The following is a 21,108-nucleotide window of genomic DNA, read 5'->3' on the forward strand; positions in this document are numbered from 1 at the left end:
ACTGAGCTGGCTAGACCACCATATGCTAGTTGGAGATCTGTTTTCTTTGATCGGAGGTATCAGATAATACAGCTGCTCCTAAGGGCCCTTTTAGGGTTCCCAGCGTCGTGCCAATACAGACACCAGACCCTGGGACTGAACCTTCCGGATGCAGGCAAAATTATATGGTTGTGACCAATGGAACTGGAGTCCAGGGGAGTAAGGCGCTAAGCCTACTACATATTATCCAACTGCCTGAGCTGCGGCAGCGTCTCCCAGGATTGGGCGTCCGGCGGGACTGTTTGGCCATGCTTTGGGAGATTTGGGGGCGAGGCTTGTTTTGTTTAATGGACGTTCCTTGCCTCCTCACTGCTCTCTGGCCACGAAACCCAGCCTCCACAGCGGACTCAACCACCGGGCAAGGACTTCCCCAAAGTGTAGCTTTTCTCCGAGGTTCGGGCTCCTTCGGAGCTGGCTCTGGGGTAGACTGCCAAACTTTTATCCCTACCCCACAGCCAAGGCAGGAAGCGGGCGCAATTTATTCAGGAATGAATACTGGCCTATAAGGAAGTGTTAGGAAAACCTAACTGTGTGGCTCGTTGGTCTAGGGGTATGATTCTCGCTTCGGGTGCGAGAGGTCCCGGGTTCAAATCCCGGACGAGCCCTGGAGGGGGTCCAGTTTCCCAATATTTTTATTTGCCACATTTAGAATTCGGTCAAGTTAGTGTTACTAGTTCCAGTTAGTGTTACTTTCTTTATTCCTTCCTAAAGGAACTAAGGAAACTAATGGCAAAAATGTTGCGCCCAACGTGGGGCTCGAACCCACGACCCTGAGATTAAGAGTCTCATGCTCTACCGACTGAGCTAGCCGGGCTGCTGTGTAGAAATTGTCACTGAACTAGCTGGGCTGTCTGAGGAACCGCCCGCTGAGATCCGTTTTTTTTAGGTTTTTTTTCTTTGTTTGTTTGTTTGTTTTGGTGAATTCGCGGCCAAAAAAATTCAGAGTGAAAAACAGTGAGAATACCAGATCTCCTGGCAAAAATCTCAGACTCGTGGGGTCCGGAAAGTACACCCTGGATGGACAGAGACGCTAGACCAGGCTGCTGCTGGGAGATCAGTGTGTGATCCATCAAGGCCTGAAATCTCGAGTTTATTCCGGATGGGCATGCAGGGCGTCTGCGCCAAAAGGTATAAGATAAGTTTCGCTCAAACGATCTCACAGTCTTCAGAGACCAGAAACTCGAAAGGTGCTTTGAACCCGTGAAGTCCATGTTAAGGACTGTAGATCCGTGAAAACACGGGAGCGTGTGTAGCCCCCAAAGGTTCTTGAAGGATGGGTCTTCTCTCGGTCTCTGAGAGTTCTCTGGATCAAACCCAGCAGAAGGACTGTTTTCATTACCCATCTGCTAGGTAGAGTGTGTGAAGGTGGGGGGCTTTTTAAAATTTATTTATTCTTTGACAATTTCATGTATTTATGTAATGCTTGTTGGTCATTTTGTCGTCGCCCCCTCCAGACTGGTCCCCCATTATTCCCAAAAAGCTTTCTTCCTATTTTCGTGCCTTTTTTTTTTCTTGCATGTTTTTTTTTAATTTTGGTTTTGGCATGTTACCCACTGAGCTTTAGTAGGCTGCTTGCGAAAGAATGGGTGGAGGGTGAGTTTCTGGAGCATGGCCTCCCCACCCCAGCAACAACTACAGCCTACAGCCCCTCGAGGAGGTGTGAGGGTCTCATGAGTGGGGAAAGCAAGGAGAAAGCCAAGGGCTGGTGTTTGGCAGTGCATCCCTCTGTGTTTGAGCGCAGTGTGCGGGGTTGGACAAAGGCAAGAGCACCCATCAGTTTCCACCGCTGGGGAAGCAGGTACTGCCGCTTTGCTGTCTCTGCATGGTTGCAACTCAACCTGTACTACTAAAAGTAGGCAAAACAAGACTGCTGAGAAACTACATGGGGGGGGGGGATCTCTTGCAAGACTCCAGAGAGCTGAACACCTGATCACAAAGTCAGGAGAGGGGTGTTTGCACCAATCACAGCATTTTCTCTTTAGACCTAAACACAGTAATTCCTCTGCTAGATTATGAGATGTGCTTGCTCCCTTTCTGGCCCGGGATGAGTTCACGCAGGCTTGTGATGGCAAAAAGACTGGCGAAAACGGAAATAGCCCTGGCTGAAGCTGCGCCCTTGGGAACGGAAACAATCAGCTGTGGGCAGCGCTGTGTGGGTTCTGTAAGGATTTCAACCTGTGTTACAGTCAGCTGTGGTCGACGTTGTGTGGGTTCTGTAAGGATTTCAGCCTGTGTTACAGTCAGCTGTGGTCGGCGCTGTGTGGGTTCTGTGAGGATTTCAGCCTGTGTTACAGTCAGCTGTGGGTGGCGCTGTGTGGGTTCTGTGAGGATTTCAGCCTGTGTTACAGTCAGCTGTGGGCAGTGTTGTGTGGGTTCTGTAAGGATTTCAGCCTGTGTTACTGTCAACTGGTGCCGCCGTGGGAGTCTGACACAGAACTTTTGCTCAAAGCAGCTAGGGCAACATGGGAAAGTCTAAGAACTGCCAGTTAGGAATTTGTATTGCCCCATCACTAATGTCTGTGCTTACTTATGAACATCAGAAGAGGGGCTTACATAAAGAATCTAGTTGGCACTGTGGAGCGCGCCTTTACTCCCAGCATTCTGGTGTTACAGGCAGGCAGATCTCCGTAAATTTCAAGCCAGCCTGGTCTACATATAAAGCCCAGGCCCAGTGAGAGTCTGTCTCAAAAAAAAAAAAAAAAAAAAAAAAAGCCGGGCAGTGGTGGCGCACGCCTTTAATCCCAGCACTCGGGAGGCAGAGGCAGGCGGATCTCTGGGAGTTCGAGACCAGCCTGGTCTACAAGAGCTAGTTCCAGGATAGGCTCCAAAACCACAGAGAAACCCTGTCTCGAAAAAAACCAAAAAAGAAAAAAGAAAAAAAAAAGAAAGAAAAAGAAAAGTCATCATTCACTAATTGTGATTTTTAACAGGGCTTTAACAATACTTACCAGCTGCCCAGTATCCCAGGGAGAGTAACAGCTCATTTATCTGTCTCAGTTTTGCCATCAATCAAAATGACCCAACGATCGGGCAGAGCTAGATACTTGGGTTCACTAAACCAGAGTGTCGCTCACAAGCACAGAGAGATAGGTAAGTCCCTCTGCTTAGGACTAGACCCAGGACACAGCTCTTTTGAGTGCATTGTCCCCTAACTCCAAGTGTGGCAGCATGAGTCCCCTCTAACTTCATCTATTCTGTTCACTTGGGACTTCCGGTTTGCTAGCTGTGTATGGATGGATCTTCACGATAACTTAAAGCTCCCAGTTATGCTGGACAAGGTGTCTCACAGTAGTAACCTCAGCCCTTGGGAATCGGGGAGATCAGCACAACTCAAGGACACTGTGGGCTGCATAATGAGTTCCAGGCCAGCCTAAGCCACAGTGAGACCTGTCTCAAAAAAATAAAGAAGGCACAAACTCATCCTCAGCTGCATAGACAGAACACAGGAGGCTGTCACAAAACTGAACACAACAGAAATCAACAACAAAACAATATCTGAACTAGGTGACAGAATTTCTCCCCCAAAATATATGTATAGGCCAGGTATGGTGTGGTGTGTGCCATTAACCCCAGCACTCAGGAGGCAGGGGAAGGTGGCTCTCTATAAGTTAAAGGCCAGCTTGTTTCAAAACAAACAACAACGACAAAAACCTCCAGGTTACCTAGGACCTCACAGTACAGGGGTCTTCAGAGATATAATTAGCAAAGTTGAGTGTGTGCCGTCCATACTACTACGTATACTACGGTACTATACCTATGGTGACGAGCCTGCACTACAGGACCATTCCCGAGCTGGGCAAGGGCCTGGAGATTTAAACACACAAAGACACACAGACAGAGACACAGGTCATCCTTCAAACAAGAATGCCCCCTTTATTGTGTACCAGAGCCGCTTATATATGGACCCTTAACTGATAGTCACACCCCAGCCAAACCCACCAGAAACCACTCCCCTGCCCATCAGGGACTCTTGAGGGTCTCCGGCTCAAAGTAGCTGCAAACACAGGAAAACAAGTTGTTTTGCTCAGAGCAGCTACAAGCATAACAAGTTGTTTACAGGAAATTCAGGGTCTGGGTCCACTGCCCCCAACACAGTGAGGCCTTAGTGAAGTGGCATGAGCCCCGATCCAGTGACTGAAGCAGAGGCAAGAACACAGTGGGGCCGGGCGGTGGTGGCCCACGCCTTTAATCCCAGCACTCGGGAGGCAGAGGCAGGCGGATCTCTGTGAGTTTGAGGCCAGCCTGGTCTACGAGAGCTAGTTCCAGGACAGGCTCCAAAACCACAGAGAAACCCTGTCTCGAAAAACCAAAAAAAAAAAAAAAAAAAAAAAGAACACAGTGGGGAGAGACTGCTAGCCTGACAGAGGCAATAAAGACTGCATGGAGCAGGCTTTCTAGGGGCCACCAACCAGCTCCCGAATCATGACACGGAGGCTTATTGTTAATTATGAATGCTCAGCCTTATCTTATGCTTGTCCCGCTAGCTCTTACAACTTAAATTAACCTGTTTCTCTTCATCTACACTTTGCCTTGGGGATTTTGCCTCTCTTTCATTCTGTATGTCCTAGTCCCTGTCTGGTTGGCTGCTGCCTGGCTAACTGGCCCCAGGCATCTCCCTCTTTTTCTCCCTAGTTCCTTCCCTCCTTCCTTCTCGCCAGTCTAGAGCCTAGAGTCCTCCTATTTATTCTGTCTGCCCACTAACCCCCACCTATCCCTCTACTGGCTAGCTATTGGTCATTCCGCTTTTTATTGGACCAATCAGATGCCTTAGGTAGGCAAGGTGAAACAGCAACACATCTTTATATAATTAAACAAATGCAACATAAACAAATGTAACACTCCTTTACATAGTTAAGGTAATATTCCACAGCATAAACAAATGTAACACATCTTTACATAGTTAAGGTAATCCACAACAATTGCAGACAGCAATGAGAGTCTGAGGGAGACAAGGAAGGGTCTTCCTTGGAGTCTTGAGAGGAAGCAGACCTTGCAAATGTCTTAAGGAAAAGCTGCTGACTTCAGAATGGCAAGAATACCTAGTAATTCTTTCTAGTAATTTGTAACAGCAGCTATAGGAAACTAATCAGTCCACCGTAAGATGTTTTGGAGTTTTGCTTCAAAAGCTGTAATGGTGTATGAGATCTATCTACCAGACAAATGAACTCTCTCTTAACCTTAGAGCACTGTTCAAATTTCCATTAGTGCTGGGGAGTGTGGCTCGTGCCTTTAATCCCAGCACTCAGGAGGTAGAGGTAGGTGGATCTCTGTGAGTTCGAGGACAGTCTGGTCTACTGACTGAGTGCCAGGACAGCCAGGGCTACAGAGAAACCCGGTCTTGAGAAATAAAACAACAAAATTACTGTTAGTGGGTTTTTTGTTGTTGTTTGGTTGGTTTTGGAGATGGGTGTTTTTTTTTGTTTGTTTTTTTTTGTTTGTTTGTTTTTTTCCCCCCCCCGAGACAGGGTTTCTCCGTAGTTTTTGGTTCCTGTCCTGGAACTAGCTCTTGTAGACCAAGCTGGCCTCGAACTCACAGAGATCCGCCTGCCTCTGCCTCCCGAGTGCTGGGATTAAAGGCGTGCGCCACCACCGCCCGGCTGTTTGGTTTGTTTTGTTGGCTTTTTTGAGACAAGGGTTTGTGTGTGTGTGTGTGTGTGTGTGTGTGTGTGTGTGTAGTCCTTGCTGTCCTTGAACTCACTCTGTAGACCAGGCTGTTCACAAACTCACAAAAACCTTCCTGCCTCCTGAGTGCTGGAATTAAAGGCGTGTACCCTCACACCCAGCTCAAATCATTATAGGTGTAGATGATTGTCCTCCAGTTCTTACTATAAGCAAAGACACTGAAGATGGGGCCTGTGACTCCCGAATTAGCAGCTCCCAGACTCTCCATTGCTGCTCTGGCTGCCTAGGGAAATGACTTGTCTTTGCGGCCACCACAGCCATCAGGGACACTCCGCAGAAACTTTAAAACTAGCTGCTGATCACAACTGATTTGCCTGGGTGTGAAGGTGTAACCTCAGCCAAACCTGTTCCAAATGGATTGGACCAGACTTCCTGCTAGCTCACAACGAGGTGAACTCTTCATGGCCCTGTGATCATGGCCACCTGAGCCAGAGAAGCCACATTCCCTCAGTCTAGCTGAGAGATGGCTGATAGCTGTGGTTGGTGCTAAAGAAGGAAGGTGGTGGTTGTTGGAAACGAAACCCTCTACTTGCACACCAGACCGCCTCCTTTGGCTGTTGAGTCCACTTGGAAATCACTCTTACAGAAGGCACCTTCCGGTGCAGCTTCCAACATCAGGCCTAATGCAAGGCATCTCTCAAGCGGTTTTGGTACCTTTTAGTAGAGCAAGTTGAGTTGGTAAGACAAAGAAAGACTAGCAGACAGCGTAAGGGAGTTACAGGAACAGTCTTCCCAAAGGAAACTAACAGCAGACAGAACAGGAACAAGGGGAGGAAAGGCAGGGGTAGATGGCGCCGAGCCGGGGTTTCAATGATAGACAAGCCCAGTCCTGGAGGCTGGCATGAGGGCTGGAACACCAGAGGGTGCTACCTCATGCTCTTACAGGTCTCCGCTGCTGCCAACATAGGGGGCAAAAGCTACCAAAAGCTGGGGCTCGAAGAGCTTGTCCTCACCTACCCACAATTTTTGAGTAGAGCAAAACCCAGCATGTAATTCAAAATGCCTAGGACAGTGAGCATAATTGGGTTGCAGGATTTTTTTTCCCCCTGCTTTTTTTTTTTTCTTTTCTTGTTTCTGTTTCCCAAATGCTGGAATTATAGGCGTGCACTGCCACCCCCAGCTACAATTATAGGTGTGACCCACCACACCCTGCCATAGCCTTGGACCTCCCTAACTTTTCCCCTCAGGGACGAATTCGTTAAGGAAGAGAACTGGGCATCCACGCCTCCTGGACTGGAGGAGCTGGGGCTTCTGCCAGCCACACCTGTTAGTGAAGCAGGCTCCCACAGGAAGTCCACATGCCCAGGCAAAGCAGGCTGTCTGACATGATTCCCGTGTCTGACCCCAAACCTCACAACCATACATGAACTTCCTATCACCACCAGACAGAGCAGGGTGACAGCCGCAACATGCTGCTGCTCTTTGGGACCCAAGAACCCAAAGCCAACACCCCCGCCCTCCCAGTGTCTCTGGCCTGAGGTAGTGGTGGCGGGAAAGACCCACAAGTTCCTCTCTGGTGCAGACCTCAGTTTGAGCACAATAAGACACTGGAGCGCTGACTGGGGAGGCCCAGAGGGGCCCTGGACCCAGAGTTGCACAGATCTGGGTCTTGCACATAACCGCTCTTCCAGTTCTTCCCCTGCCAGCCTGAGGCCTCTGCATGTGGATCCTCCTGATAGTCTCTGAGCCTGGACACACCGCTCAAGAACCGAGCCTTGAATTGGTCAGGAAAAAACTGCGGAGTGTCAGTTGGTCTAGAGCTATAACTCTGCTTTGGATGTGGATTCAAGTCTCAATATGGGCTTGTATCTTTTGCTTTCACAGTGGAGATCTGTACCGTATCCCAGAATCCACCTGGGTCTTAGGTAATCTCTGCTGGTGCAGGTCCTCAGGCTTCTTTCCCTAGTGACTGAGCTTGATTTAGACGTACCAGTTGCCTATCTCCCCCTAAACCAGCCCACTAGTCGCGTGGACAAGGCCAGCGTCCTGAGCGTGTTAATGTCTGAAACAGAGGGACACATTTGGCTTGTTTTCCCACAAGGTCCGAATCTACTGAGTAACAATAATGTCACAACCTACGTTGGTTTTCTCGCCTGCAATTTGCCAAGTAGTCCCGATGTGGCTAGATATCTGGATGTTAGCAGTTACGGGTTCTTTCTATTCCAATTTTCCTAATGAATATTAACTCTGAGATCACCCATTACACTTCTCCCAGTGTGTGCGCGCGCGCGTGCGTAGAGGCTTCAGAGTTCAGAAAGGCTATCCCAGAGTCCGAGATGGAGAACCAGGCAGTGGCCAGAGTCTGTAGTAGACCAGCCATGTCCATCCTAATGAACTGCAGTCCAGTGTTGTCCGACAGAGACAGCAAGTGATCAGCCGTTTGGAACGGTCCTTTGAAACCAACTGAGTGTAGCAGGCAGCAGAAACTGCACCGGAGCCTTGGTCCGGAGGCTGAGGTCCCTCGCTATGGCAGTCCCTGGACAGGATTCCTAATACGTGGCAGGGTGGGGTGACTAGCCAGCATGACAGCCACACCAGTCTCAGGAGGCTCCTTTTCTGTAGTCCAAAATGAAGGGCTTCATCTGGCATGAGCGATATGATTTAATACATCGCAGGTGCTGTTATCTACTCGTAGAAATAAGTTGTCAGTCCGCCTCCTTGTGCTGGCAGACAGCCATTGTTTACTTTATAAACAAGATATGGAATCATTCTTTCTTAACATTTATGTTCAAAATGGAGTAACTCAGATCAAAGCTCTTGCTTTATAAAATGAAGTCCCTCAAGGCTAAATGTAGTCTGAAAATTGATATTTCATACAACCCATAATAACCCAGAGCAGGCCCGGCCTCTTCTCAGAAGTACCCCTAATCCTGTGTCTGAGTTGGAGCCCCAGATAGAGCAGTTTGCGGGTATAACCTTGAGTCTAGATACACCACTCCCTGCATGTCTCTAGGCCCGAGGCTGCTTTCGTGAGATGCGGCAGCCAAGCGGAGCGGAAGAGAGTGACTCTTCCCAGGCCAGCAAGTGCTGCAGGAGGTACCCCAAGCTGAGAAGTATGGTCTGCTTAGTTTAACGTTAAGTCCAAGTCTGTGTTTGATCATCTATGGGGACCCCCTCCCCCCTTGGCCTGTAGGCTCAGCTCATCAAAGTCTACCATAGGATTTGCCCACAGGAAACACTCCAACTCGTGTTGAGTCTTGTCTGTCTGTCCCTAGATCAGCGTGGTGTCCCACTCCCTCCTTGGCATGGCCCTGCATTTTCTACCATGTCACCTCAAAGTGGATGAGCTAAAGACACAGGGCTTCCTAACCCTGGTTACTGTTGACAAGACTAAGGACGAGCCATCTTATTCTGACTCCATTTTGTGTTCTCTGCAGCACTTCCTTCTACAGCCACACCTTCATACCACGTCTGAGATTTCCACAGCCTTGACCATGGTCCAGATATATTAACAACAACAACAAAAAATTAAAGTAAACTGAAATAACCAGAATATGTGTAAGACAAAAATAATTGTCAAGCTCTGTCTAAAGTAATAGCTGTGGTCTACCAGGAATGAAGGTTTCAAGGTTACTCTGGCCCTCCTCTAACTTTGTTCCTCTTTATGGTTTTTTTGTGATAAGTTTTTTTCTGTGTAATCCTGATTGTCTTGTAACTCTCTCTGTAGACCAGGCTGGCCTCAAACTCACAGAGGTCCACCTGCCTCTACCTCCTGAGTGCTGCAATTAAAGGGGTACACCACCAGTGCCGGTGTGGGTTTTACCTTTTAAAACTTTGTACCCCTGAGCTTAGGTATATCAGATATTTACATTATGATTCATAACAGTAGTAAAATTACGGTTATGGAGTAGTAATGAAATTGTTTTATGGTGTGTGTGTGGGGGGGGGGGGTCACCATAACGTGAAGAACTGTATCAAAGGGTTGCAGCGTTAGGAAGGCTGAAAACCATTGAATAAAAGGACCTAAAACTTTTTTTTTTTTTTTGGTTTTTCGAGACAGGGTACCTAAAACTTTTAATCAGTATGGTTGTCAATAACCTCCTATGGATCATTTCAGTTGAGAGCTGAGGAATCCCGATACCTCGGCCCATCCAAAAGCTGCAGCCTTAGCTGCTCCCAGCACCTGAGAAAAGCCCACTTCCTAGATCCACACAAGAGCTCTACAGCCTGGCATGAGAGCCACAACCCTGGAGGGCACCACTGCCATTGCTGCCACCTGCCTGGGGCCTGGCACCTCTGCACTCGCTGAGGTTGCAAGAGTGGTCCAAGACCAACCCTGAAATGATACTTACGCACGAGCAAAAGAACAGCATAACTGACTATAAATTTAAGAAGATTTAAAATCTGTCGTGGTTTTCCGGGTATCGTGCTGAGACTCATGATCTTGGGGTTGTAGGGGAAACCCATGTTGGCTGTCTGACCTCTGAGTAATTGTTGGCTTTTGGTGTATGCTATCTACTGAGATGGGAATCAGACCCCGAAGGCAGAGAGGTGGTCAGCTTCTGCTGGTGTTTGTTGCCGTGTGTGGCTGTGCACAGCCAGCTCAGCAGAGCTCCTGTGGGACTGAATCTGCTGACCCACCATAGCCACCAGAGTCCTGTTCCTTTGGTTTTGGTTACACAGCGAGGGGCTGGGGCTGCCAGCAGAACAGTCTGCCGACAAATGTGAAGACCAGCTTTGGTTAGGAGTAGAGAGGTCTACAGTTCCAAGCCTCGATCATCATCTCAAACTGTCAATTCCCAAGGCAATTACCATTCCAAACCCATGCAGCCTGTGGGCTCTCTTAAAAAGAAAGCTTAGCTGGGGTTTGAACCCAGGACCTCTACACAGCCTAAACAAATAATCATTCTCCTAAACCAGCAAGTCACGGGGCTCATGGGGCTCTCACAGTCTCTGGGTAGCTAGGACTGTTACACAGAGATCCCCATCTCAAAAAATAAAAATAAATTTAAGAAATCAGGAATAAGTCTTTGAAATGTTCTGGCCTCATCAGAAGGCTTCTGACAGAAAGGCTGATTGCTCCTTGACCCTGTCACCAGGCCTCCCTGTCACCAGGCCTCCCTGTCAGGGCTCAGGGAAGGTGAGGCCTCCCCAGGTAATCTTAAGGTCTATGTAAGAAACGTGATGGTGTTTAAGGGATGGAAACTCAAAGTCCCAGGACCCTGGATTAAAAGGAGAAACTTGGAGCCAGGTGGTGGTGGCTCACACCTTTAATCCCAACACTCCGGAGTGGCAGAGGCAGGTGGATCTCTATGAATTTCAAGACCAGCCTGGTCTAGAAGAGCTAGTTCCAGGACAGACTCCAAAGCTACAAAGAAACCCTGTCTCAAGAAACGAGAGAGAGAGAGAGAGAGAGAGAGAGAGAGAGAGAGAGAGAGAGAGAGAGAGAGAGAGAGAGAGAGAGAGAGAGAGAGAGAGAGAGAGAAAACACTAGTGCATGGAGCTGCCAGCCTGAGGCCAGCTCTTAGTCCGCTCCCCTGTAGAGCTATACTCTGTTATACTCTGTAGCATTTAAATAGGGCCCATTTTCTTCATTCTGGTGCTTCCCTCTCTGGGCCTGGCTAACACAGTCGCGCAAGTTAGCCAACTTTGTTTTCTCCGATGTCACACTCTAAGTTAAAATTAAAGTTAGGATGACTTGTCCCAGTCATCCAGAGTTAGATAACAGACGACTAGGTCGCTCATATCCCCTAAAGCCTACGGAAATCATTAACACTAGCTAAACGCGCGCCCCATTAACTCTCCTGGTCTCTTTCTTCTACAAAAATCACAATGCAGTTCTTGTTTATAAGGCAAACGTAGTTCGGGTCACTCACGACGCCACTTTCTCCCCTGTGAGCAGCAAACCATCTTTTCAGTGCAGTCGTCCTCTAATGACCTTGACATACCTGGATTATCAAGTAATAAAATCTAGTAAAACTGTAGGGTGCGAAGAAGAATCGGAGCCCGAGTGCCCAGTATTATCACGGAGGCCCCAAGGCTGAAGGCACCAGACTCCGCTGCCGCCGTCTCCTCTCCGTGGTTGTGGGAGGGCGTTCCCAGAAGGTGTTTCGGAAAACCCGAGTCTCCGGAATTTAACTTCGCGAACTTACGTCACACGAAGGAAACAATGTGCCCTGAACCAGGGTGGTCTAACGGTGAGACCTGATACGCGACACCCAGGGATCTTCGGAGACAGGGATGGCTGGCAAGGATTTGCCCTTGTTCTCTGCTAGGATCCCGAGTCTAGATCGTATGTAATTTGTCCTCTAGCTGCACCTAGACACTAGAGTTGCAGCGGACCAGAGATGCCTGGCAGAACGTATGTGGGAACAGGAGACCCAACCTGGTGCCCGAAATTGGGCTACGCCTTCGACTCTGTTCTTGGATCCAGCACTTCGCTAAAATCCAAAACCTTCACTGCAAAAAAATAAGGGCTCGTCCGGGATTTGAACCCGGGACCTCTCGCACCCAAAGCGAGAATCATACCCCTAGACCAACGAGCCACTATGGGTGTCAGGTTTGACGCTGATCTTTGGATACTTTCATCCGATTGACTCATCAAGACTATTCCTTTAGTCCTACTTGGAAAGATTTTCCGAGTTCGTTTTTCTGTGAGTTCCAGAAAAGTGAGGGAGGTATGGCGCCGGCCCCGTGAAGAAGGAAAAGAAAGTTGCCACGCGCTCATAGTGGGTCAGATCTCAGCCCTGGGGCACAGCACTCCGCATGAATGGCCAGGGACCACCGTCCTCCGGGAAAGGGAAGTCAGAGAGCTCGCGTGAGCAACGCAGTCTCATGGTGGACCCCGGATTAGAAATTTCACCCCAAATAGAATCCTAGTCTAGAACCTCGAGAATGAGACGGGATTGCCGCCTCCTGGTCCGCCAGTCCCCGCAAGCTCAAACATCAGGGGGAGAGCAAGGGTCCTCCAAAGAATCCGCAGATCCTGTTCCTTGGCAGCCCACTCCGGCCCTGAAGACCAACGCAACTCATAGACCCGGATACAGAAGCCAGAGCTGGACTCGGGGTTCGGTTCTTCTTAAGTGGACCGCAGAACGAACGCTCCAAGCTTCACCTTTGAATAGCGTTTGGAAAGAGATTCGGTGTCCCTGCGGCGAGTTTGAAAACGCAGTCTCGCCCACGGTTATTAGATCGTGAAACCGATCTGGCCCTAAACTTGGGTCTCAGTAACATCCTCACAGACCTTGCCCCCCACCCTGTGGCTCCCGGGAACGGAAGGGGCAACACACACACTGGCCGTGCAGTTGTAGGACGCTGGAGGAGTAAACCAGTAAACCCACTACCGTCTAAGGCTAGATGCTCATCCTACAAAGCCCAAACAAGACCCATCTGTTCTAGAACCCTGAGGTTCTAAAGAGTTCCAAGAAGTCTGTAGGGAACGGGTTTGTCAACTCCGCCCGGCTAGCTCAGTCGGTAGAGCATGAGACTCTTAATCTCAGGGTCGTGGGTTCGAGCCCCACGTTGGGCGAGCTGTTTTGTCTATTAAGTCTGCAAACCGGCAGAACTCTGTGTACTGTTCAAGGCTGAGGATTCCATATACAGAGTACAGAATCAGAAACCTGCGGAGGTACAGCCAGGTTTTTCTCTCTTTTTATTTAAATTTTATATATTTAACCTGACACTTTACAAGTATATCATACTTACATAAAAGTTCCAAGTACATTCAGGACCTTGTCTATGGATTCTTCTTGGAGAGGGGCACCACCTCCCAAGACTAGGCGGTGACTCCACAGACTTCTTCAAGAAGCCCGACCTCTTTTCATCCGGGACGGTGCTTCGAGGAATGGAACTAAGAAAGGTGCTCTCCTGCAATACAGCTTCTAACACACGAGGCTGGCTCGAGGTAACGGCTTTGTTTTACCTGTACGCGGATAAAGACGAGAAAGCACCAACATCCTCGTGCTGTGGGAACTGAGTCCTTTCGGGACTGTCTAAAACAAGTTTCTGGCAGAATCTATGGGGCTCCACCTGTGCTAAGTGTCTGCTTTCCATTCTAGAAAGCAGAAATCATTGCGAAAATGTTGAAAGGACAGGGTCAGAAATATGAAGCCCCGCCCCCGCCTTTTTTTTTTTTTTAAGCAGATTTTTAAAAGCAGGTTCCAATCCAGATTGTCCTGGAACTCGAGATGTAGTCCAGGCTGGCCAATAAAAGACTCACTTGCCTCTGCCTCCCTAATGCTGGGATTATAGATGACCACCGCCACCCTCGTTTTGAAACTTTTTTTTAAAGTAATAAAAATTATAAATTGTTCTAAAACAAGTGTGTCTTGTTGAAATTCAGGGCCAATCTCAGGGTAAACTATTGAGAAAAAGAAAAAAAAAAGAGAAAGTCAGGGCCAAACCCCCAAAGACCTCCATACCGCCAAGACCTCCATCTTGTAGCCACAGGGTTGCTCTTGCTGAAACAAAGTAGAATTTCACGCCGCACGTTGCAGAATCACAAGTAAGGGGAACCAGCAGCCTCAGGGAGGCCTTCATGTGAAAGGCAGCATTAATTAATTAATTAGGAAGGGTCCCATGCGTCAGAAGCTTCCAATTTTACAGTAGATTAACCCTTGTATTTTGGGAAAGTTTTACCCTAAGGATGAAGCCACGCATTATACAGGTTTTTAAAATACAGAATTATTATCTTTTTTTAAAACATGTACTAAAGCTAAGAAAATAGTCTTCTGTGCTTTTGTGTCTGCCACTGAGTCATATATAGACTCCGAGCCTCAATCTATAATTTATAAACTAATCCGCTGTCTTGGAAGTTGATCTCTAAATAATTGTGTTTATTTAAAGACAAAAACAAAACAATTTTGCCTTTAATCCCAGCTCTGGGGAAGCAGAGGCAGGTGGATCTGAGTTCCAGGCCAGTTTGGTCTACAGAGAGAGTTAACAGGACAGCCAGGGCTACACAGAGAAACCCTATCTCGAAAAAAACAAATAACAAACAAAAAAGTTCAAACGAAATCACTTATTTTGTAAACTGTTAGCTTGCTTCTTTTTAAAAACACAACACTACCTCAACTTTAAAAGTATGCCAAAAATCCTCTCGACATTTTAAGTCTACGTATATTTGTATTCTTTCTTAACATCCGTTTTCCAGGTGTCTAAAACACAGCCTTCTTACCCCGGGTGGGACTCGAACCCACAATCCCTGGCTTAGGAGGCCAATGCCTTATCCATTAGGCCACCGGGGCTGACGAGAGGGATAAAATATGAATCCTCCACTAGTTTGCTTCTCTTCGTTGTTTCCGTGTCCCTTTGCTGTGTGTACTACTTTTTCTCAAACCGCTGCCCTTTTGCCAGATTTTCGCGTCCATTTTCAGGCAAGGCTCTAACTCTGATTAAGTTAAGGCCCCGGAGCACCCCTGGGATCTAAAAGGGGCCGCACTTTGAAGAAGAAACTGAAAACTACATCACTGGTTCTATCTTAGCCCATTGGTCTAGAGTGGGTATTACGTCTGTGTGCAAGGTGTCCAAGATTCAAATATTGAGTGAGCCCTTTGAACCGTGACGGCGGGTAGGGAAAACGTGTTTGCGGTGCAGGACACAGGAGCCGGCACGCTAATATATGTTTTGCGGTGCCGATTCCCTGTCCAGAGAGAGTGCACTGTGCTCGGCCTGTTTGGTCCTCTCCCTCTGTCTCTTCTTTGACCAAATGCTACTTGGTAGGGACAGATCTTCACTTTTTTGAGTATACAGCTGACCTATATATTTTACTCGATACCCTCATCCTCAAAAAAAAAAAAAAAAAAAAAAAATCTGAGGTTGCGTTCCAGCCCAGTTACATTTACCTTCATGTCCTTTTGACTCTCCTTTATCTCGTGTGTGTAACTAATCTAACCTATATTTACAAGCCTTATTAAACCACTGTAACATTAAAGAGCAAATGACTCCGCACAGCTCTGTGCCACGTGAGCTGGATCCCGGCCCTTGCCTTTTGTGGCTCTCGTGGGAGTTGCGGGGATGAAAGACGTTTCCGATTACACCGAATCTCTTGAATGGAGACACCCCTACACACACACCCCAGGAGAAATGTCAACTCAATCCTGGACATATTCTTGCTATTTAAAACCTGTAAGGAGACGGCTTCTTGTTGTTGTTGTTGTTGTTGTTGTTGTTGAAACAAGACTGGCCTTTAACTCTCCTGCCTCCACCTCCCAAATGCAGGGTGGGATTTCCTGGACAGGACACCTTTGCATCGTAAGAAACCTAACCTGTTAGATTGTTTCCACGGATTTTAGAGCTGTGGACATATACATAAACCAAATTTACTGCTTTAATTGACGTCCTGTTCAGTGACGTCACCTGCATCCACCACATTGTGCAATCAACCGGATAGCCTAGTCTAGTTGTTTAGTTTTTGGAGACAGGGTTTCTCATCGTAGCTGCCTACTGAATTTCTTAATCCAAGTGTCTTTGGCTTCCTCTTGGACAGTTAACTCCCACTCTGCCGCAAGCAACCCAATCTGGCTTCTTTTGTTTTCCTTTCCCCGGCGCTAATTCGTACTGCTCATAGTCTGGTTTAAACTAGCTTCACCTGATGATTACAAGCACGCTGGAAATCGGGAGTCCTCCGAGCCTTGGGGTAAAAAGAAAGCAAATCTGAGAATGGGAAATTTTTGTAAAAATCGTACACTTGCAGCGACCACGAAGGGACTCGAACCCCCAATCTTCTGATCCGGAATCAGACGCCTTATCCATTAGGCCACGCGGCCCTACAACTGTGAGTATCTTAGCTCTCTATAAGGCACGCTCAAGAGCCTACTGCGCATGCTTACTTAACTGGAAAAAGGTCCCGCCCCTGGGCTAAACTATTTAGTGAGAGCTGCTTGGGAGCCTCAAGTTTGAATCAGTATGAACCTTCCTGGGCAGTCCGCCAGCATAAGCCCCTCCGGATCTGAGAGGCTCGTCTTTCTGATCTCCTCCATTTGTTAGCCCTCAACTCAGGATCAGGGACAGCCCATCCGCTTGCGCCATCACGTCACTGGTGTATCCGCAATGGTCTCTTCCAGTCTGAGACCCGACTTGGCTCGCTTCTCCCGCACCTCGGTACCCCGAGTCAGGTGGAGGTTGAGGAACGCACGCACCGCGGACTCGGCAGGAAATAACTGCGATTCCTGAGCTGGTCCTTCCCAGGACTCTTCTCCTTAGGCCGCTCCCAGCATATCTGACCAGCCCTGTTAGGTTCTATAGTCCCGGACGCGAGGCACAAACCCCAATCCAACCTCTGGTCCCCAGGAGCACAGCTGTTCCTCTATCGAGTGCCAGGTACTTTATCTCACTTATTTCAGAGAAAGCATGCATTTCTCGGAGCACAACCATCGTGAACAGGTATTTATTGCACGCTTCTGAGCTCCCACACCCAAGGTGCTGCAACGCTGAGAGTGCTGAAGGAGGATGGAGCGGAAGTAGCTGGACAGTCAATCCTATAAACAGAGCCGGCGCCGGAGCGAGCTGCGGATCTCCAAGCAAGCCTTGCGCCGCTCATCACTGTCTGGCCCCAGCACGTCCAGTTCACACACCCTCCTGTTCACCTGAGGAGTGACAATCAGCTAGGGCCCGAGGGACTCAGTCTGGCACACCCACCGCAGTCCTTGTCGGCTGGCGGTTTCTTTGTGGGGGAGGGGATGCTTTCTCAGACAATCTCACTCTGTAACCCAGGCTGGTGGCAAACTCGGAGATCCCGACGCTACCTTCCAGCTACACGCATGCCCCCACAACACCCGGCTCTTGTCTTGTTGTTCTGCAAGCCTAAAATTCCAAGTACTACTTAATCGTCTTTGAGCCTCACACTGCCCCAGAGGTTTAACATGAGTTCCTTGCTCTCACCCAGTGGGAAAGTCTTCCACCCCATATGTATATCTGCTGAGTTGGTCTGATCAAAGTGCCATGTGTGTTTGATCATTTCATATTGTGTGGGCCTGAGATCCCACCTAGTAATAAAGGTGTTTATTGTTCTAGAAAGAAAGGGAGAGGGACAGAGAGAGAGAGAGAGAGAGAGAGAGAGAGAGAGAGAGAGGAGGGATAAAGGAAGAGAGGGGAAGAGAGAGAAAGAGAGGAAGGGAGGGAGGGAGGGAGGGAGGGAGGGAGGGAGGGAGGGAGGGAGGGAGGGAGTGCAAGCACACCTTCTCCTTTCCCTGGGGCAAGCGGGGGTGAAGGGAACGCTGCTACCACCAACCCAGACTTTATCCCTGCCCCCGCCCTTCACACCTCAGTCAGCAGCTCAATGAGATCTCCTCCTGGGTTGGCTCTCATGACTTCCACCAGCGTCTGGACAAAGTCTGAGCCCTTTTCTTCGTCCCGATAGGCCACACAGCCTATGTCAAGGAATGAGGCCAAAGAGTCAGTCAGTCTTGGGCTCCTTCCCTCTAGCATCCTAACCCTAGAAGCCTATTGAGGGTGGAAGAGTGAGACGGGCAGGCAGAGGGTATTCTGGGTATCTGGGTGTCACTCCAGGTCTCAGGGCAGGAAGCTAGGTCTAGCAACAACCACGGGCTTCTTACCCTCAGCAGCTGAGTAGACAGTAAGGATGTCTGCTTGGCCAGTGCTCCCTGCAAAAGAGTCAACTCCCTTTACCGGCATCCTGGGACTCCACCTGCCTCGGGTTTGTCATCTCTGGTTGAAGGGCAGCACAGGGCAGTGGAAAGAGTGCAGGGAAGGAAGACGGACGGAGAGCCACAAGCCTTACAGCACCTGGACTGTATGAACTCAGAGAAGCGAGTTCTCCTTGCTGACTCCAAACTGCGAGGCTCAGTCAGGTCCCTCCCTGAGTCTTGGCAAAGAAGGGGCAGAGGGGATAACAGAACCCAAGATGACAGTCCTGGAAGTATGCCAGGGCTGATTCCCACCAGTGTGCCAAGCCCAGGCTCTAGAAAGAAAGCAGACCCACCTGGGGCATCAACATGAACCTGGAGAACATCTGCCTGGGTGGGGATGCCTGGGGGCGCTCGCAGCCAGCGCCTGTACCATGGGAGAGCTCTTGGCCCCACACCAGGGTCCCTGTTCCCTGGAGAAGGGGGGGGGCAGATATGTTCACTCAGTGGTACCTCAGGATATTTCTGGGTGATCCAGACTCCATATTAATAGTGGGCCAGGCTTGTAGAGCTGGCAGTAGTCATACAAGCTCAAGGTTGTGGAGAGGATGGAGGGGCGAGGAAAGGCTAGTGCGCAGGCTTCCTGGAGGAGGTGGGTGGGAAGGGGGGGGCAAGGACAGGCAGAGGAAAGCCAGGAGAGCTGGTTGGGCTGGAGGCAGGGCCTCTTACCCCCACGGCAGGCCTGAAGCAGGAAGACCTTGGGGCGGCCACGCAGTGCCTGGCAGCGGTTCAGCTCCTGGACCAACATCTCAGACTGTACTTCTTGCCCATCAACCCCCAGCAACTGCCCTTGTGGCCCCCCGTGGGCCATCAGGGCCAGCAGGGCACAGCTCACAGGGCCCTTGTGAGCGTCCAGCTTTTCCCGGAACCGAACCAGCTCCTCCCGGAATGCCTAAAGTGGTGAGGACAAGGACAAGGTCTGAACCAGCCTCTGACTGCCCTTCAGGGGACTGGGGCCACTTCTTCAGCCTCGACCTTGGAGAGCAGGCTTCCCAAGGCAGGGGAAGTGACTGTCAGATGTACTTCCTGCCTGTGATGCAGGAGAAACCTAGCAAGGAAAACTCCAGGGTCCTAGGGGAGGGGTACCCTTCCTTCCAAGCACTACCAATTTTGGGCTTCCCCTGACCTGAGCTGTAGGGTCTGTCCTCAAGGTGACCTTGAAGCCTAAGGCCTGGCACAGGTTCACCAGTGCTGCCACATCATGCTGTGCCCCAAGCCGGTCTTGAATCACAGCCAGTAGGAGGGCGGCCCTGGTCCCAGACAGGTCATACTGTGCACTTGGTCTGGAGTCTGACTGTACAGAGAGTTAGGGGCACACAGTGGGCTGAGGGGACCCCCAGTTCCTCCTCTCCCCATCTGTATCTCTCTCAGCCTCCACCCAACCTGCAACTGTCCACACAGGACTAGCCTCTCACCTCTGGCCTCCAGGGCTCCACATCTCCCAAACACAGGGTCCCCCGCAAGGAGGTCCTAAAGAATGGGCAGTAGGTATCCCCAGCAGACTCTTCAGCTACTCTGCAAAAGAGCTGAGAGGGCAGGGCCCACGGACGCCTCAGAGAGCTGCGCTGTTAGGGATGGGCGTGGGCTACATCCTAAGCAAGAGGGTCAGGCTCTTGGCTCCAGGGGAAACTTAGCCTGCTCAGAGCTACTACAGGCTTTGGAGGTCACATAGCAGGGAGGTAGAGGGGAACACAGAGGTCAGGATGGACTTAAACAAGACCTAAGCTCTGATTCATACTCAAATTCATTATCTCACCCTAGGGATTAATACAGAGAGGGAGGCCCCTCCCTGGAGAAGCACAGGTCTGTGGAGGAGGTGGTGCTAGGCCGAGGGAGCTATGGAGCAGAGCTGGGGTCTACAGCTCTTACTTCTATATCACTCAGACACCATTGGACTGCCCGGTAAGACGTTCAGACCTCAGGTTCGAACCCCCATCTCAGTCACAAGGCCCTTTCAGTACAACAGGGTAGCAGCCACTGCCTGCTTGAGTGTCAAAGGGTGAGGCAGAAGTCTCACTGTAGATACCAGAGCACAAGGAAAGTTAGCATGATGACAGTGAGACTGGCCAGGCCACCAGGGAGGGCACACCACTTTCAGGGACTACTTCGGGCAAAGGCATAGGATATAGAGAAAGTTTGGAGTCTGGTGGTCCCATGTAGGCGTGAAGGCATGTCCTGCAGCCCGTGCATGTGTATAGCTGATAAAGGTTTTCAGAACAGATGCAACAGAGTGTGCAAAAATTTAACTCTGGGGAGCCAGGGAGACACAGGCCCCGCCTTCCCTTCTTCTGGGTTCCCCCACCTCCGTCAGCAGTTGCAGCAGTGACCAGTGAGGATGTTGGCTGCAGATTTCCCCCAGACCCGTGAGGAAAGCTTCAGGCTCCCAGGCAGCTGGGGGAGAAGCACCACAGGGCTGTGTAGGTAAGCCAGAAGGTCCCAGCTTTCCTGCTCATCCCCACCTTCACTTTTCCCTCCCAGAACTGGGGTCACTGCCGAGACACTCACCCTTGAGGCCACTAGAGAGCAACAGGAAGATTCTGGGGCAACCCTGCAGGGCCCCACAGCGACTCAACTCCTGAACCAGCAGCTGTGGCTGCCTCAGCTGCCCACTGGGGGCCATCAAGACCACAAGGGCACACCCCACAGCACCCCTCTGGATATCCAGCTGCTCCCGGAACAAACTCAGCTCCTCATGGAAGCTCTACAAGAAAGAGGCAAAGTCTGGTGAGGCCCCAGCTAAGGGTGAGCGCTGTGGAGAGGGTGAAGGTTGTAGGGTGAGTCTCACCTGGACTGAGACCTTCCT

At 49.8% G+C, this 21,108-nt stretch overlaps 1 protein-coding gene and 6 non-coding genes across 7 annotated transcripts; 2 read left to right on the forward strand and 5 right to left on the reverse strand.

Annotated features, from left to right (window-relative positions):
- The first annotated feature begins 572 nt into the window (after positions 1 to 572).
- Positions 573 to 644, forward strand: Trnap-cgg (transfer RNA proline (anticodon CGG)). The gene has a single exon. It is a non-coding gene; the product is annotated as a tRNA-Pro (tRNA).
- A 136-nt stretch (positions 645 to 780) lies between these two features.
- Trnak-cuu (transfer RNA lysine (anticodon CUU)) lies at positions 781 to 853 on the reverse strand. The gene has a single exon. It is a non-coding gene; the product is annotated as a tRNA-Lys (tRNA).
- An 11,281-nt stretch (positions 854 to 12,134) lies between these two features.
- On the reverse strand, positions 12,135 to 12,206 carry Trnap-ugg (transfer RNA proline (anticodon UGG)). Its single transcript has one exon. It is a non-coding gene; the product is annotated as a tRNA-Pro (tRNA).
- A 910-nt stretch (positions 12,207 to 13,116) lies between these two features.
- Trnak-cuu (transfer RNA lysine (anticodon CUU)) lies at positions 13,117 to 13,189 on the forward strand. Its single transcript has one exon. It is a non-coding gene; the product is annotated as a tRNA-Lys (tRNA).
- Positions 13,190 to 14,833: 1,644 nt separating this feature from the next.
- Trnar-ccu (transfer RNA arginine (anticodon CCU)) lies at positions 14,834 to 14,906 on the reverse strand. The gene has a single exon. It is a non-coding gene; the product is annotated as a tRNA-Arg (tRNA).
- A 1,448-nt stretch (positions 14,907 to 16,354) lies between these two features.
- Trnar-ccg (transfer RNA arginine (anticodon CCG)) lies at positions 16,355 to 16,427 on the reverse strand. The gene has a single exon. It is a non-coding gene; the product is annotated as a tRNA-Arg (tRNA).
- A 355-nt stretch (positions 16,428 to 16,782) lies between these two features.
- LOC130877172 (caspase-14-like) lies at positions 16,783 to 21,107 on the reverse strand. The gene is made up of 10 exons (XM_057774144.1): positions 21,091 to 21,107; positions 20,811 to 21,006; positions 20,608 to 20,696; positions 19,721 to 19,831; positions 19,432 to 19,599; positions 18,975 to 19,197; positions 18,602 to 18,718; positions 18,216 to 18,263; positions 17,923 to 18,029; positions 16,783 to 17,246 (listed from the first exon to the last, which is right to left on the reverse strand). Exons 2-10 carry the CDS (start codon positions 20,923 to 20,925, stop codon positions 17,139 to 17,141), a joined length of 1,086 nt encoding a protein of 361 aa, XP_057630127.1. The 5' UTR covers positions 20,926 to 21,006; positions 21,091 to 21,107; the 3' UTR covers positions 16,783 to 17,138.
- Position 21,108: the final 1 nt, after the last annotated feature.

The sequence above is a fragment of the Chionomys nivalis genome, chromosome 7, assembly GCF_950005125.1.
Source record: "Chionomys nivalis chromosome 7, mChiNiv1.1, whole genome shotgun sequence".
NCBI lineage: Eukaryota > Metazoa > Chordata > Mammalia > Rodentia > Cricetidae > Chionomys > Chionomys nivalis.